General features: G+C 53.0%; 2 protein-coding genes across 7 annotated transcripts; both read left to right on the plus strand.

The window, feature by feature from the left end:
• Positions 1–4,922, plus strand: PCNA (proliferating cell nuclear antigen). Of its 5 annotated transcripts, none has more exons than XM_032712734.1 (7): positions 1–15; positions 601–822; positions 2,730–2,827; positions 3,251–3,318; positions 3,464–3,658; positions 4,143–4,266; positions 4,374–4,922. In XM_032712734.1, the coding sequence occupies exons 2-7, from the start codon at positions 602–604 to the stop codon at positions 4,454–4,456; spliced, it is 789 nt and encodes a 262-aa protein (XP_032568625.1). In that variant the 5' UTR covers positions 1–15; position 601; the 3' UTR covers positions 4,457–4,922. The 5 variants fall into 5 exon arrangements, with proteins under 5 accessions (XP_032568625.1, XP_032568624.1, XP_032568622.1 ...); XM_032712733.1 differs by lacking the exon at positions 1–15 and adding an exon at positions 48–63; XM_032712731.1 differs by lacking the exon at positions 1–15 and adding an exon at positions 99–194.
• A 3,005-nt stretch (positions 4,923–7,927) lies between these two features.
• On the plus strand, positions 7,928–14,023 carry TMEM230 (transmembrane protein 230). Of its 2 annotated transcripts, XM_032712745.1 has the most exons (5): positions 7,928–8,240; positions 9,235–9,311; positions 10,646–10,773; positions 11,188–11,310; positions 12,829–14,023. In XM_032712745.1, exons 3-5 carry the CDS (start codon positions 10,675–10,677, stop codon positions 12,967–12,969), a joined length of 363 nt encoding a protein of 120 aa, XP_032568636.1. In that variant the 5' UTR covers positions 7,928–8,240; positions 9,235–9,311; positions 10,646–10,674; the 3' UTR covers positions 12,970–14,023. The 2 variants fall into 2 exon arrangements, with proteins under 2 accessions (XP_032568636.1, XP_032568635.1); XM_032712744.1 differs by lacking the exon at positions 9,235–9,311 and having other exon boundaries at positions 7,932–8,240.
• The last annotated feature ends 2,831 nt before the right edge of the window (positions 14,024–16,854 follow it).

Below are 16,854 nucleotides of genomic sequence, written 5' to 3' on the forward strand. Positions count from 1 at the left end.
ATGATGGAGGAGAGAGTGCGTCACTGAGGGAGGGAGCGAGGGGGGAGCCCCGCGCGCGGGAAGGTGTTTATTTTAACGGCACTAACGGGCTTGGCTTGCGGACGGTTTTCGCCCCGGCCCGCAGTTTCCGTCAGGAAGCGGTATCTGAGGAGGGGCGCGCCCGCCGCGCTGTCCCTGCGGACGGGCCCTGAGGGGTCAGCGCTCCCCTTAGCCGAGGCCCTGCAAGGATCCAGAACCCTCTCGGGGGGACCCTGCAGGGATCGGTCCCGCCTCAGCAGCCGGGTCCCGCCGCCATCGCTGCGCAGCGAGGCGGGGACCGCGACCCTGTGTAACGCTCGCGGTGATTGGCTCGAGCCGCATGGTGGGGCGGGACTACGCGGCGAAGCGGCGCTGTGATTGGCCAACTTTGGGGGGGCCTTTATGAAAGCGTGGATGGGGTTGGGCAGAGGGAGGAGAGCGCCGCTGGCGATTGGCTGTCGCGCGGCAGTGGGCGGGGCGACAGAGGCTGTAAAGGGGGCTGTTTGCGGGAGGCCCCGTTCAGTCTTCGATCGTTGATTGTCTGTTTTGTTTTACTGCTGCTCCCGCTGGTGCTGCCGCCAGGATGTTCGAGGCGCGGCTGGTGCAGGGCTCGGTGCTCAAACGGGTGCTGGAGGCCCTCAAGGACCTCATCACCGAGGCCTGCTGGGACCTGGGCTCGGGCGGCATCAGCCTGCAGAGCATGGACTCCTCGCACGTCTCCCTGGTGCAGCTCACGCTGCGCTCCGAGGGCTTCGACACGTACCGCTGCGACCGCAACATCGCCATGGGCGTCAACCTGTCCAGGTCGGGCGGCGACGGGGCCTCAGCGGGACGCGCTGGGACGGGGCAGCCGAGCGGGGGCTGAGGCGCTGAGGGCGGCAGGGAAGGGGGTGTGTGAGGGGGTGTGTGGGTGTGTGAGGAGGGATGCGGGGCGAGGGAGCGGGTGCGGGGGCGCCCAGAGCCCCCTCGGCCCTTCCCCCCGCAAATTCCCCTCGCGCCTTTTTTCGCGGCGCGCGCCGTGACGTCACTGCCGGCGCCGAGTGGCGGGAAAAGCTGGTGCGGGGCGGGAGGAGCCGCGGCCATGGACCTTTGGAGAGACTAATTACGGCTCTAAAGTCACAGAATCACAGAGTCACTGAGATTGGAAAAGACCTCTGAGATCATCGAGTCCAACCCTTGACCCAACCCCACCCTGTCCCCCCCACCATGGCACTGATGCCACATCCAGGCTCTGCTTAAAGCCCTCCAGGGACGGGGACTCCCCCCCTCCCTGGGCAGCCCATTCCAAGGGCTGATCCCTCTCTCTGGGAAGAACTTCTTCCCCATGGCCAACCTAAACCTGCCCTGGGGCAGCTCCAGGCTGTGCCCTCTTGTCCTACTGCTGGTTCCTGGTAGCAGAGCCCGACCCCCCCCCGGCTCCCCCCTCCTGGCAGGGAGCTGCAGAGAGTGAGAAGGTCTCCCCTGAGCCTCCTCCTCTCCAGGCTGAGCCCCCCCAGCTCCCTCAGCTGCTCCTCCCAGCACTTGTGCTCCACACCCTTCCCCAGCCTCGTTGCCCTTCTTTGGTCCTTACAGAATCCTGTGGGGTAGATCATGACCAGCAGTCAGGGAGTGATCCTGCCCCTCTGCTTAGCCCTGGAGTGCTGTGTCCAGGTCTGGGCTCCTCAGGACAGGAGGCACATGGAGCTCCTGGAGCAATAGAATTGATGAGGGGACGGGAGCTTCTCTCAGAGGAAAGGCTGAGGGAGCTGGGGCTGCTCAGCCTGGAGAAGGGACGTCCTCAGTGGGAGATAAATACCTAAACGAGGTGTCAGAGGCTGGACCAGGCTCTGCTGGGGGGGGGCAGCAATGGGACAAGAGGCCACGGGCACAAACTGATGCCCAGGAGGTTCCACCTGAACATGAGGAAGAACTTCTTTGCTGTGCAGTGACCCAGCACTGAACAGGCTGCCCAGGGAGGGTGTGGAGTCTCCTCACTGGAGATATTCCAGAACCACTGGACACAACCCCCTTCCATGTGCTCTGGGATGGCCCTGCTGGAGCAGTGAGGTGGCACCAGTGACCTCTGTGGTCCCTCCAGACTTCACCCACTCTGTGAATCAACTCTGTCACTGTCCAGCTGAATGTCTTCCTGTGCTCTGCAGGATGTCCAGCCCTGTGCTGCTCTTGGGGCAAGGGGCACTTTGAAGGCTGAATAACATCAGGATTTGCCATGGATAAAGTCCCCACCCCCCCCATTTTTCCAACAGGGTTGAAAGGAGAGCTGTCACTGATAGCTGAGATTCTCTGGGAATGCAGCATCCAAAAGGTTGATTCCTGAAAAGAGTTCACTGCTTTTATTAAAGTTCATACAAATCTAACCATCAAATGGATCTTGAAAATTCCACCCAGGAATTATCCCAATTAGCAAATAATAAATTTTAATAAAACTCAATCACAGATCTTGGCTGATATAAATAAAGATAAGTCATTACTTTACTGACACTGCAGTTGTAATTTGTGTCACAAAGCATCTCCTGGTTGCAAGTTCTGCTCTACAGCAGCTGTCATGTCCTGCCCTGCTGTGTCTGGCAATTGGAAATCTCGTGTTTTGCTGAATTTGACAGTCACAACATCATCCTAAGCTGAAAACACGGATTGGAGTATTTTATTCAGACAACTGTAACATCACAGCTTCCAGTCCTGAGGGTCACCTGCCTTTTTTTCCCTTCCAGCATGTCCAAAATCCTGAAGTGTGCAGGGAATGAGGACATCATAACCCTGCGGGCAGAGGACAACGCAGACACCTTGGCTCTGGTGTTCGAGGCACCGAGTGAGTGTTGAGTTTGGGGACTCATTTGTTGGTGTGATGTTCTCAGGCAGCCTCACAAACCCCACACACGGTTCATAAACCACACAGAGGGAAGGAAATAACAATAAATAGCAGGGAAATGGGAGGGGACACCTGATACTCAAACTCTTTGAACAGTCTGGGAATTGAAACTTAGTCAACTTGACCAGTAATTTCTGTGTAAGAAGATGACTTTTTTAGGCCATGCACCGATGCCCTTATCTGTACTTTTTCAGCCTATAAAAGGCTGTTTGGGGCACTTCCAGGTTTCCTCTCTGAGGAAACGAGGTGGATCACACTGTCATCACTGAGGTGGTTTTGGGGTGGGGGGAAGAGTAACAGAAGTCAAATTCAGGTTGGTAACTTCTTGGGAACACTTGGTCACACTGTGCTTTGTTCCTTCAGATCAGGAGAAGGTCTCTGATTACGAGATGAAGCTGATGGATCTGGATGTGGAGCAGCTCGGGATTCCAGTAAGTCGGGGCCCAAATGGCCGATTTCTGAATGTGCTGACAATGAATGTCGGGTTCGAGGGTGAGTGAATGTGGCTCTGCCAGGGCAGCCAGGCTGCAGGGCAGTGCCCTGGCTGGCAGCAGGGCAGTGACACCGTGTCCCCAGGAGCAGGAGTACAGCTGCGTGGTGAAGATGCCGTCGGCGGAGTTCGCGCGGATCTGCCGCGACCTGAGTCACATCGGCGACGCCGTCGTCATCTCCTGCGCCAAGGACGGCGTCAAGTTCTCGGCCAACGGAGAGCTGGGCAACGGCAACATCAAACTGTCCCAGACCAGCAACGTGGACAAGGAGGAGGAGGCTGTGAGTGCACAGAACTCGTTCTCTGAAGCTGCGGGGTTGGGTCGGAGAGTTACAGTTTGGGTTGGAGGGGACCTTCAGAGGGCAGCTGGGGCACCCAGAGGGTGGTTGGGCACTGCCCAGGCTCCCCAGGGCAGTGGGCACAGCCCCAAGGCTGCCAGAGCTCCAGGAGGGTTTGGATCATCCTCTGGGGCACAGGGTGGGACTGGTGGGGCTGGGCCTGTGCAGGGCTGAGGGTTGGACTGATGGTCCCTGTGGGTCCTTCCCAGCTCAGCACATTCTGTGAGCCCCTGCAATGAGCAGGGACAGAGCTGTCTCTGCCCCTGGTTTGTGGGTTATGGACCACGAGTCCCTGCCAGTGTGAGGTCCTTGCCCTGGGCCCCAGCAGTGCTGACCTCTGCCCGACATGTCCGAGTTACTTGTCTGAGTTGTTCTGTGGAGGGAGCTCCTGCAGCTGCATTTCCTGAGGTCTGCCCTGGTTTTTTAGGTTACAATAGAGATGAACGAGCCAGTCCAGCTGACCTTTGCCTTGAGGTACCTGAACTTCTTCACCAAGGCCACCCCCCTGTCCCCTACAGTCACACTCAGCATGTCTGCAGACGTTCCTCTGGGTGAGTGCAAGTGGCTCTGCCAGAGAAATCTTGTAGGATTAGAACTTGTGACTTGAATTTGCTGTAGAACCTTGTGAAGACCCTTTTTCCCCCTCTCTCTTTCCCAGTGGTGGAGTACAAGATCGCTGACATGGGACACCTAAAGTACTACCTGGCTCCAAAGATCGAGGACCAGCAGGAAGGCTCTTAACTGGGGCAGGACTGAGGGGGATCTGCTCGTGGCTTGGAGAAGGGAATGGTGGTGATAGCAATTCCAGTGCCTTGGAGCATCCTGGGAGCACTGTTAGGCTTGGCTTGTAGATATCTTTGTAAATATTTTTCAACTTACTATTTTGCTATCCTTGGCATCTTTGGAAATAGGAATTGTTTGGGTTTTTCTAGTCTGTTCCTGTACTCCCAATAATCTCTTGGATGCTGGTGAAATTGGTCTGGAGGTGAAATTTCTGACTCCTCTAAACTTGTGTAGGAGAAGGGGGACAATATTTAATGAGTCAAGATGTCTCCTGGAGTTTCACCTGGGGAGCTGTAGTTTAGGGTTGATGTTTTTATTATGCCACAAGTTTGTGTGACTTTGACTTCATTTATTTTTGAAGCTGATATTCAAACTGATACTTTGAAATAAAAGATATAATTTCATGGGGTTTGTCCTGTTGAAATGTGGGTGGGGGAGTGAATCAAATCTCTGTCAGGTGCTGAGGTGCCCAGGCTCCTTTCTCAGGGCACTGCAGGCCCAGAACTCCCAGCCTTTCATTTAATTTGTGAATGGAGGGTGTGGTTACACTTTGGATAATTAATTGGTCCCTGATGCTGTTTCCCTGAATCCTGGAATGGTTTAGGTCGGAAGGGATTGTAAAGCTCCTCCAGTGCCACCCCCTGCCATGGGCAGGGACACCTTCCACTGGCCCTGGTTGCTCCAGCCTGGCCTTGGACACTTCCAGGGATCCAGGGGCAGCCACAGCTTCTCTGGCAATTCCATACCAGCCCCTCCCACTCTCACAGCCAACAATTCCTTCCCAATATCCCATCTCTCCCTGCCCTCTGGCAGTGGGAAGCCATTCCCTGTGTCCTGTCCCTCCATCCCTTGTCCCCAGTCCCTCTCCAGCTCTTGGAGCCCCTTCAGGCCCTGGAAGGGGCTCTCAAGTCTCCCTGGAGCCTTCTCCTCTCCAGGTGAACCCCCCCAGCTCTCCCAGCCTGGCTCCAGAGCTGAGGGGCTCCAGCCCTTGGAGCAGTTCCGGGGCCTCCTCTGGACTCGCTCCAGCAGCTCCAAATCCTTCTGATGTTGGGGATTCCAGAGCTGGAGCAGCTCTGCAGGTGGGGTCTCACCTGAGGGGCAGAGTCACCTCCTGTGACCTGCTGCCTGTGACTCAAGGGCAGGGGTTCTGTGAAACACTCTGTAACAACCATCACCCCGGGGGTGCCGGAGCTGCCTCGGGCTGTCCCTGTCCCTGTGGCTGCCCTGGGGACTCCCCTGAGGGCACTGGTGGCACTGGGACCCACAGGTCACACCGGGACCCCTCCTGGCTCTGGCTCTGCTGCTCTGAGGGGAAGGTCTGTGGTGGGTCAGTGGGAGCCTCTCCCACACCTTCCCCTGCTGCTGTCCCCTCCCTGGGCACCAGCAACCCCTGCCCAGGGTGTCTGTGACCCTCTTGCTGTGGGTGAGGGTTAAAGGTCACCCTGAAGGTGTTTGATCGTGAAAAACGGTTTCAGAGCAGTTCCAGGCAGCTGCTGTTTCTCTTCACTGTTGGTTCCACAAACCCTTTGGTCTCTGCTGAGCCCGAGTGACCCACTGAGAGCTGTGGGGCCAGGGGGACTCGAGCTCTGAGGGGGCTCTGGGGTCTGCAATCCAGGACAGGAGGGGGGAGCTGGGGGGATCAGGCTCTGCTCCCAGGGAACCAGGGACAGGACAAGAGGAAACAGCCTCAAGCTGCGCCAAGGGAGGGTCAGAATGGGCATCAGGAAGAGTTTCTTCATGGAAAGGGTTGTAAAGCATTGGAAGGGGCTGCCCAGGGAGGTGGTGGAGTCCCCACCCCTGGAAATGTCCAAAAAACGTGTGGATGTGGCACTGGAGGACAGGGGTTATGGTGAACACGGTGGTGGTGCTGGCTGATGGTTGGACTTGCCGATCTTAGAGGTCTTTTCCAACCCAAACAATCCCATGATTTTAAGTATATTTTTTCAGGGGGCTGTGTCCTTCCCACTGCTCAGCAACTCAGGAGTAGCTTTGGCATAAACTGCCTGAAACCCCATCCCTTGGAAGCCCCGAGTCACGGAGCAGGAGGATGGCACAAGGTGGCAGTGCCGGCGAGGAAACGAATCCCGCTGGGGCAGAGCGGTGGTGCTGCCGTGGGATGGACACTGGGCCCTGCTCGGAGCTGGGGACAGGATTTCTGGGATGGACACTGGGCCCTGCTCGGAGCTGGGGACAGGATTTCTGGGATGGACACTGGGCCCTGCTCGGAGCTGGGGACAGGATTTCCCCGTGCCCTGGACCTTGATCCTGTTGGGAGCAGCACTGCTTTGCTCCTGGGGATGGTCTGGAGGTGTCCAAGGCCAGGTTGGACGGGGCTTGGGGCAACCTGGGCTGGTGGAAGGTGCCCCTGTCCATGGCAGGGGGTGGAACAAGAGGATCTTTCCCTTCCAAGCCAAACCAGTCTGGGATTCTGTGGTTTAGACCCCGATTTGCTGCTGTGCTGCAGGTGCCTCCCATGCTGAGCTGTCTCATGTCTCCATTTATCCTCAACTTCCTTCGCTGGTTAATTCAGGAAAAGTCTGGAAAGGAAGATCTTTGACCCTGAAGTTTTTCAACAGTCACAGAATTCTTGCCCAGAGCAGTGGTAGAAGCTTTAAATAACCAGGGAGCTTTTTGTCCCTCCAAATGGGGTGCTGGGACGGGATCAGCCCTGTGGTGCCCACGGCAAACTGGCTTTGGAAGAATTTTGTGGAAACTTTGGCTTCAGCGGGGAATCCAAGGTTCGTGAGATGGAAATAGGGAAGGATTCTGGGGTGTAAAACCAGCGATCGAAGTAAATTCTTTTTGGTGCAACTTCCAGCTGTAGCAGAGGTCACCAAACTCTTCCTTTGTGCTGTTCTACCCATAAACACGTTGTAAAAATCAGCCAAATTGTTTAATTGCTTATTTTTACAGCTGAAATGACCAAGTTGAGCAGCCCGTTGTTGGAAGAAACATCCTTTAACATTGGTCCTTACACACTTGTGTCCTGTCTGGTCTCTGCATAAATCCTGAAAGCAGCTGGACCTTTACTTTGCCAGGCCCAAATAATGAAAATTTTAAAGGATGTTCCCTTTAAAACAAAACAAACAAAAAACCCCCAAAACCTCAACCAAATGCAAAAAATGCCTGGGAGGGTTAATAAATGCTGTGTTTTTCTCCCCATTTGAGAGAGGAAGTTTTAGAAGTTTATATATTTAGACTTTCTCACCAAGGAGGTAATAAATAAGAAGGGGGGAGGGATAATTCTCAGGAATTTAAGGAGATTGGACTTCTCAGGCTCCAAATCCAGCCTGTATTTTATTAATTCACAGGAAGCAGTTCCCTTGGGAAGCTCCTCGGCGGAGGCACATCCCCACTGTCCCACCCGAGTTAACATTCCCGGTGCTGAAATAACGCCCTGGCTGTGTGTGTGTCCCCTCTCAGCCCTTCACAACGTCCCCAGGAATGTCCCGGGATATTCCCGGCTGGAAGAGAGTGGGGAGCATCCTTCGGGAAAGCAGCTTTACTGGAAGGCGCGGACGAAGCCGCTGGTCCATAAACCCCTGCGAATGGCAGATGAGCCCCGCTGGATCTCGCGGGACACGGTCTGGACCCCCCTTGTCCAAGAAGGCAGGAATTCCAGCGGGTTTCCCTGGAGCGCCAGGCCGGGAAAGGCCGGCGGGGCGCGGCCGTGACCTGGAAGGAAATCGCCGTCACCGGGATAAACTTCCCGGGCAGCGCGGAAGGGCCGGGCCGGCACCGGGTAACGGGGCTGGGGGGGTTGTGGGGGATTTTGGGTGGGTTTGAGGGGATTTGGGGTGGGTTTGGGGGTGTTTGGGAGCGACGCGAGGCCGGGAGCGCGGGGGGAGCGCCCGGGAGAGGTGGGGACCGGCGGCACCGGGACACTTGGGGATGTCCCGGGGACCCTTCGGGATGTCCTGGGAACACTTTCATAGAATCACAGAACCAGCTGGGTTGGAAGGGACCTCCGAGATCATCAAGTCCAACCCTTGATCCAACCCCGCCGTGGTTCCCAGCCCATGGCACTGATGCCACATCCAGTCTCACCTTAAAAACCTCCAGGGATGGAGAATCCACCCCTTCCCTGGGCAGCCCATTCCAATGGCTGAGCACCCTCTCTGCAAAGAAATTCTCTCTAATCTCCAACCTAACCCTCCCCTGGCACAGCTGAAGCCCGAGCCCTCTTGTCTTGCTGATGGTTGGGTGGGCAAAGAGACCAACCCCCAGCTGGCTCCCCCCTCCTGTCAGGGAGTTGCAGAGAGTGAGGAGGTCTCCCCTGAGCCTCCTCTTCTCCAGGCTGAACAGCCCCAGCTCCCTCAGCCTCTCCTCACAGCACTTGTGCTTCGGGTGTCCCCGCTGAGGTGTGAGCTCCCAAAAGGGCCGGAGTGACCCCCCCAGCCCTTCCGTATGTCCCGTGTGGAACATTGCTCCGGTTTAGGGGATAATCGGGAATCCGGGCTTGTGTTTCCCGGCACTGCCCCGGATCCTCCCCGGGTTTAAAACACAACTGAAATCTGGAATTACAGCCTTAATTATCTTGGCCAAGTTGCTTAGGCCCTGCTTGTTTATTTATATAAAGTAAATATTCTTGTTTCTGCTCCTGGACCGTTGCAGACCACGATTTAATGCACTGTAGGCTCGATATGAGGCTTAATGGGGTTAAACCTGCCCTTTAAACTCTCTGAGAGAGTATTTTTTTATGCATTTGTCATGAATAGCTTCTTTCTTGTTCATAGGTGATGTAATGGGAAAGGCAGACAACTTGTGCAGGTGTAAATTAGAAATAATTCCTAAGAAGTCACTAAAAACCCTGGTAAATAATGGGGTGGTGGGTGAGAAAAGAAGGGGAAATGGGGCAGAGTCAGGAAATGTGATTTTCATTTCAGAAATGATGATTTATCTGGGCTTCTTCCCCTCCTGCACATCCACCCCCAGGCATGTGGGGAGTTTTTCGGAGCCCCTGGGGGTGTTTGGGTGCTAGGACCTGAAAAACAGGGATATGTGAGGAGCTGGGAATACCACCCTGTGGGTGGGAGGTATTTCCTAAAGATGTTCTTTCTATATTTGGGTTTTGCTACCAAAACAAGCCCCGAAGTTCAAAGCAAAGGTTCAGCTGTTGGGGTTTAAGATCAGAGGGCGTTGGTTCCTTTATAAAAGTCAAATTTACAGCAGGAGAAACAAACCTGAGTGGGGAACGTGCCAGTATTAACAACGGGGGCACAAAGGATTCTGTGGAGATGCATCACCTTTAATGCTAAATCCTGTTATGGAAACAGGATTTATCCATTCCTGTTGGCACAGTTGGAATATGCACTTTTGTTCTCTTTGTTCCACACTTTCTCAGCAAATAAAAGCACCACTGAGGCTGGAAAGGGTGGGAAGCCCTTTCTTGCCCCTCTCCTGGGAATTGTAGCCCTGGGCTGTGTTTGAGGAGACACCCAGGTCCTGCTGGGCCCTGTTCCTGGCTCTGCAGGGTTGGGGGGTGTTGGCAGGATGGATCCCAGCTCCAGCCCCTGGGAAGGTGGCTCCAAGGGACAAGCTCCTTGCTGGAGTGTTGGTGACCTCATCCCACTCACTCCATCCCCTTGAGATGCTCCCCCTGAGTCACAGCTCCTGCTGGATCCATGACACCTCCATTTCATTCCAGTCTCCAGTGGTTGGTTGTTTTTTAATTCCCGGAATTGCTCTGTTGCAAAACATCCTGGTGGTTGAAAAGCTGCTTTGTTTCGCTCTGGTTTGGGTTTCTTTGCTGGTGTCCCTGTTTGGAAGCAGCTGGAGCTGGGACACCTCCCTACTGGCAGCGGGATCCCCTTGCAAAACGAGAGCTGGGCTGGACATGGGAGGATATTCTGGATTTTTCAATCTGGTTTTAAGCACAGGTTCTACCTTAGCTTGGCTTTTGCTTTCAGAATTGGTAAACCCTCTTGCAGCTGTATCCATTTTGCATTTTAAGCTTAAAATAAAACGCTTTAATGCTTTGTATGAAAAGTTTTAATTTACAAAGAACAATTTTTGAAGAACGAATTTATGCCTTTTTAGTTGGAACAGCCTTGACTCTTTAGTTTCTCCTCAGAAACTTGATCTGTTGCTCCCAGACTCCGCCACCCAGTTTTCTCCCATGTTTTTGCTCTTCCCTGTGTTTCCCAGGTCCCAGGTGATGCCCAGCCCCCCATGGAATGATGCCGTCCCGCACCAACCTCTCTGCTGGGATTCCCAGTAGCAAAGTCAAATATTCCAAGCTCTCCAGCACTGATGATGGATACATTGACCTGCAGGTAAGAAAAGGGGAAGGAAACAGTAAAGCAGGAGGACAGGCAGCTGTAGCTTTGCACTGATGGGCAGCTGCTTGTTTGTGCATCTCTGGTAGAGCAGCTGCAGCTCAGAGAGGGACAAAGCTGGGGGGGAGCCACCACCTCGGCCCTTCCCCTCTGGAAAACCCGTAGAGCTTCCCTGGAAACAAGACTGGTTGCTTAACAGATGCATTTCCATGGGGGGAGGTGAGATGTGGAGCAGAGGTGAGGTGATGGGTGGAAGGGCTGGCTCAGCAGGGGCTCCATGGGCAGGATTCCTCGTGGAAGAGCTGCCTCAGCCCTGTGTTCCCTGTCACCTGTGAGATTCCCAGCTCTGCCCTGCTGGGAGGGGAGCTGTGCTGAGTTAACCTGTTCAATATTTGGGGTTTTGCCATCCAGTTCAAGAAGAGCCCACCAAAGATCCCCTACAAGGCCATCGCCCTGGCTGTTGTGCTCTTCATGATTGGGACCTTCCTCATCATCATCGGAGCCCTGCTGCTGGCAGGGTACATCAGCAAAGGAGTGAGTGCTTTAATTACTTTAATTACACTTTAATTACACTTGTTATCAGTTTTGCATTGCCTGCCCTGCCCTCAAGGCTACTGTGAGCCCTCATGAACCATCGCGTGACAGGACCAGAGGAAACAGCCTCAAGTTGTACCAGGGGAGGTTTAGATTTGATATTAGGAAAAGTTTTTCCATGGAAAGGATTATTAATCCCTGGAACAGGCTGTGCAGGGCAGTGGTGGAGTCACCATCCCTGGAAGTGTCCAAAAAACATGTGGATGTGGCACTTGAGGACATGGTTTAATGGTGAACATGGTGGTGGGTTATGGTTGGACTTGATGACCTCAAAGGTCTTTTCCAGCCTTAACAATTCCATGATTCTGTGATCATGTTCAGTGTAGAAATCCAGAGCCAAAGACCTGGAAAGTCATTCCCACCATGGCCTTGCTGTGCCATTTCCCTGGCAGCAGATCCCTGTGATCCCTGCAGTCTGGAGCAGGTTCAGAGCTGGGTTGGAGACCTGCCAGGGAGGGCTGAGTGTCCCTGCCCTCCCTGGGGTCCAGTTTCATGTCCCTGCAGAGTCCAGCTCGTTGTCCTGGGAAAACCTCAGCCTGGGGTCATCACCTCCAGTGCAGATCTTCTGGTGACTCGGGCAGGAGATGCCAGAGCCTGTCCAGGACACAGCAGCAGTTTTCCCACCTCTGTAAACCCATGGGAAGGGGATCTGCTCTTTGGAGCTGCCTGGGTGCTTCTCCCCCTGTCCCTTGGCTGCAGGAATTGCTGTCAGTTGGCAGCTCTGCTTATCAGAGTGGCACCAGCAGGGTCTGGGCTCTGTCAGGAGCTCTCCAGGCACAGGGAGCTCCCAGCCCTGGCTGCACATCCAGGGGGGATCAGGAGAAGGTCCCTCGAGGGGTTCCTGCAGCAAGGAGGAGATGCCAGGAGAGGATTAAAGGCTCAGCCTAATGACAACTGATTTTTCTGATTTAGGATGGATTTTTATTTCTCAGCCAGCGAGGCCTTGGGGATGAACCACGGAATCATGGAATGGTTTGGGTTGGAAGGGACCTTACAGATCATCCTGTTCCAACCCCTGCCATGAGCAGGGACACCTTCCAGTAGACCAGACTGGATGGTCATCCTGAGAATCTCCTCCCTCTCTCCCTGCTTTGCCCTCACTATTATATTTCTTTATTATTATTATTCTATTGTATTTATTATATTATATCCATGTCCTTCAGGTGTGTGAGACAGGGCTGGTGGAGCTCTGCTCCCCCACAGCTCCTGTGCTCACACAGGTCACAGCAGTTCAGAGGCAGGAGCCCAGAGCCAGTCTGAGCCCTTCCTCTGTGTCCTGCCTTGGGCACAGATAATCATGGAATCCTGGAATGGTTTGGGTTGGGAGGGACCTTGAAGCCCGTTCAGTTCCACCCCCTGCCATGGGCAGGGACACCTTCCACTAGACCAGGATGTAAGAGAAAGGCAAGCCCCTCATGCAGACCTCTTCCCACTGCCCTGGGCCGTGTCTCCCTGCAGGAAACGGACCGAGCCATCCCCGTGCTCATCATCGGCATCCTGGTGTTCCTGCCCGGCTTCTACCACCTGCGCATCGCCTACTACGCCTCCAAGGGCTACCGGGGCTACTCCTACGACGACATTCCCGACTTTGACGACTGAACGACGAGCCCGTCCCACCCTCAGTAGTTGCTCAGAGCTGGTTTTTGTCCCCCTGGGCCTCGGGGGCCTGGCAGGTCCCCGCTCACGTGCGTCCCTCACACGGTTCCTGGGTTTGAGGTGTTGCAGGTTGTCCAGTTTGGGGGGTTTTGGGGGGGCTGGAACACGGAATTGACCAAAAGGAATTGCAAAGAACTTGGGATTTATGGTATTTTTCCTCTTGCTTGTTGCTGGGAAGTCCTTCCTGGGGGAGGCAATTCTTGCAGTTTCCCAGAAGTAGCTGAGCCGCTTTCAGCAGCAGATCCTTGTTTTTTCTGACTATTTTATAGAATTTAGTTTTCCATGAGATTGTGGTTATTGTTGGCTTTGCCTTTGCAGACAAACACCATAGTTCAATTCTCCCTCTGCTCTCTGTCCATCAGAAATGCTTCCAGAGTTCTTGTCCTGAGCTTTCGTTGTAGTAACTAAAGTCTGATGTGCAGGGAGGGGGAAAACAGCACTTGTAGGAAGTAATTTACACACTGCACTTGCTGCTCAGCTCCTTGTCAGGCTGACCGAGCTTATTTCCCCACAAACACATTCTTCCCAGGAGAGCTTTTCCCAGGCCACTGTTGCTTTTGGCAAAATCCGCTTATCCCTCACAAGGATTTTGATTATTATTTTAAACAACTGAATGGATACCGGGAGAAGGGTTGGAATCTAGACCAGGACTCAAGTGTCTAAATACCAAAAATCTTGGGTTTGACTAATGTGGATATTGGAGACATTATTGGAGACATTATTCCAGCTGTCTGTAGGTTTGGAGTCCTTGTGTAGCTAATATTCTGTGCAGAGCTGCCCAGAGCAGTGAAAAGGAATTCCCTGTATAGTTTGTGCTGAACAAATTCCCTCTGGATTGCTTTGCCAGCATTGGTGAGGTGTCATTCAGGGAAGGCAGAGGGACAGCTCCATCCCTCTGAGGTGGGAATGTCTCGGTGTCCTGGAGAATGTGTGACAAGTGGGAGTGCAAGTGGGTGCATTTAACATGAATAAAGTTCTATATTCTGTGTAACCTTAAGTTTGTTGTCATTCCCAGGTTTCAAAGGGCACTAAAAACTGTTCTGGGCAACCAGATTTGTGCTTTACCTGCAGCTGCTGCTGCCTCCAGCTCCCCAGTGCTGATGGGGTGGGTGCAGTTGGTGTTGGGCTCTGCTGGGCAGCTCTGGAACAGCTCCATCTGCTCCAGGACCCTCAGCTTGCCCTGGGCAGAGCTGGGATTGCTGCACCAGGGAGGATAATCCAGCCTGCCCTGGGGGGACAGGAAAAGGTGCTGCCTCAGAAGGTCAGGGTTTGCTTTTTGAGCCCCTCAGTCCTGGTTCAATGGGAAAGACCCCAGAGCTGGAATTGCTTTGTTTCAGGGTCCAAGCACCCAGCTCCTTTTGCTGGGCAGGGTAGCAGGAGCAGTGTCTTTTGGAATGTGATGCTCCACAATTCCCAGGTGGGCTGAACATTTTGGAAGGAAGGGGGCAGGTGTGGCTGCTGGTGCCGAGCAGTCCATGGAGAAGGGGATAAGATCAGTGCTGGATAAAAGCCTTGCTCTGAACCTACTCCTAAAATTGCCTTTTTTCCTCCTTCAGTGTTCTGAATTAAACCCAAACCCCGAGCCAAGTTCTTTTTTTAACCTCCATCTCTTCCCTCATTTGCCTTAATTCCAGTGCTGCACTTGGAGAAATAACTGATCAAAGTCAGGATCTCCCTTTCCACCTCTGAAGGCACAACTGAGCAGTTCCCTCTGTGCTGTGTCACTCCAGCCCCCACATTCCCAGCACTGCCCAGCTTCCCAGATGGGACACGTGCTGCTGGCAGCAGCTGGAATGTGTCAATTAGAGCTGGGTCTGGCCAGGAGAGCAACTGCTGACGTCAAACCATGAATCAGCCTCTATTAGGGGATGGGAACGTGGGTTTGTTTGGGTTTGGGGAAAGGGGAGAGGGAGTAGAAGGGAAGTTTAGATGGAAAAAGCAAAGGGGGGGGAGGGAGAAGATGTTTAAGTGGGGCTGAGATGCAGAAAGTTGGGAAGTGGGGGTCAAGTAGGATAAATGAATGCAGGGGACAGGAGAAGGAACTGGACTTTGATGATCCCTGTGGGTCCCTTCCAGCTTTGGATATTCTGTGGTTCTAAGAACATGCTGACATTCCTGGAGGAAAGGCAAGCAATGAATTTACTTTTATTTGACAGAAGCAAAGTCCCCAGGCAGCACAGTGGATAAATAAAGCAGGGCCTGCCCTCATGCTCCCAGGGCTCAGTGAGGGGTGACCACAAGGAAGAATCCTTTGCAGGGGTCAGTTTAAATCTAATTTGGAAAAAAGGAAACACTTCTGGGAAAGAAAAAAAGAGATTCTGAACCCTGGAAATATGTGGGTCCAGAGGACTTCATCCTCTGAGTTAACACAGTGCATTTGAAGCAGTTTTCCTCCAGAGCAAAGTCTCCCTGTCTATTAATTTCAAATCTCTCTTAATTTTCTGGCTGTACTGTACCTCATAGCCAGGCTTCACACTTCTTTGCAATATGGCACAAGTTCACACTTATTTAAAGAGATACAGAAACTTCTCTGCAAACCCGTTTTTTCCCTGAGCCCGATTCCTGCTGGGGGGTGGGTGTGAGGGGCTCAGTGCTGCTGCTCTTTTTCCTGTCAAAACGCCTCAGAAAGATGAAGTTTCCTCCCTGGGGGGCTGCCAGTCCAGTCTCTCTGTGCTGATGCATCTCAACGAGGTCCTTTGGATTTTCCTCCCCCTCCTGCCACGCTGGACCTGCTGGATTTGCACACCTGGCTCAGCTCCTTTGCTGCCCCAACTCCCTGCAGTGGAGCTGCCTCTTCCCTGCAGGAGCATCCCAGGGCTGCTGCCAAAGCCCAGCTTCAAGGCTCTGCTCCTCAGTTCCCCTCCTGTAAAATCCTGGCTGTTGTGGGTTTGGGGAGCCCTGACTGACCCACTGCAGGGATGAGGGGAACCGGGAAAGGCCTGGGAAGGAGTTTCTGGTTCTAGAGCAGGGCTGGAATGACAAATAAGGCCCTGAATGGGGATAACTCTGAATCCCCATTGTGGAGCATCCTCCACTTGGGCCCTTGGCAGGGCAGCTGTCTCAGGGAAAAACAGCCAGCATTTAGAGAGCTTGAGGGGTTTATTATGCACAGGAGCTCTGGAGACAGAACAGGCAGCCACATTCCAGGCTTTTCCCTTGTTTCTGAGGACTTGGATTTGTGTCTCCTCAGTGATGTTCTTCTGTTTGCAGTGAGTAGTTACACAATTACCTGCTTAATTCAATACTATGAAGTTGCTGGAAAGACATTTGGAAACATGACTCTGAAGCCCTCTGGCCTCAGCAGTCCCAGAGAAACTCCCCTGGGGTATTCCTATATATATATATATATATATAAAATATATAATATATAAATAAAATATATATTCTTTATTGTATATATATTCTGTATTCTATATATTCTTTATTATCTTTTATATTTTATATATATTATATAAAAATAGATTTTTAGATCTATAAATATATATTTATATTTATATTCTACATTTATATATTATATATTATATAATTATATATAATAGGATATAAATAATAAAGGATATATATATTCTTATATAAAAGCAAAGACTCATTTTAAGTCAATCTCATGACTTTTCTTGAGTGAACAAAGCTATTTGGAGTTCCCCAGCACCATCACAGCAGAGGAGACTTCTCTTTTGTAGCAAAGCTGGGTGAAACGTCTTTGGGAATAAAGGGGGGAGACTCAAGGCAGGGGTGGAGACAGTCTTGGGGAGCTGCAAACATGAACTACAAGCCCTGGAGGTCCAAAGGGGCTCTTTCCCTGCTCCCCATTTGCAGGAGCTCATTCAC

The sequence above is a fragment of the Chiroxiphia lanceolata genome, chromosome 28, assembly GCF_009829145.1.
Source record: "Chiroxiphia lanceolata isolate bChiLan1 chromosome 28, bChiLan1.pri, whole genome shotgun sequence".
NCBI lineage: Eukaryota > Metazoa > Chordata > Aves > Passeriformes > Pipridae > Chiroxiphia > Chiroxiphia lanceolata.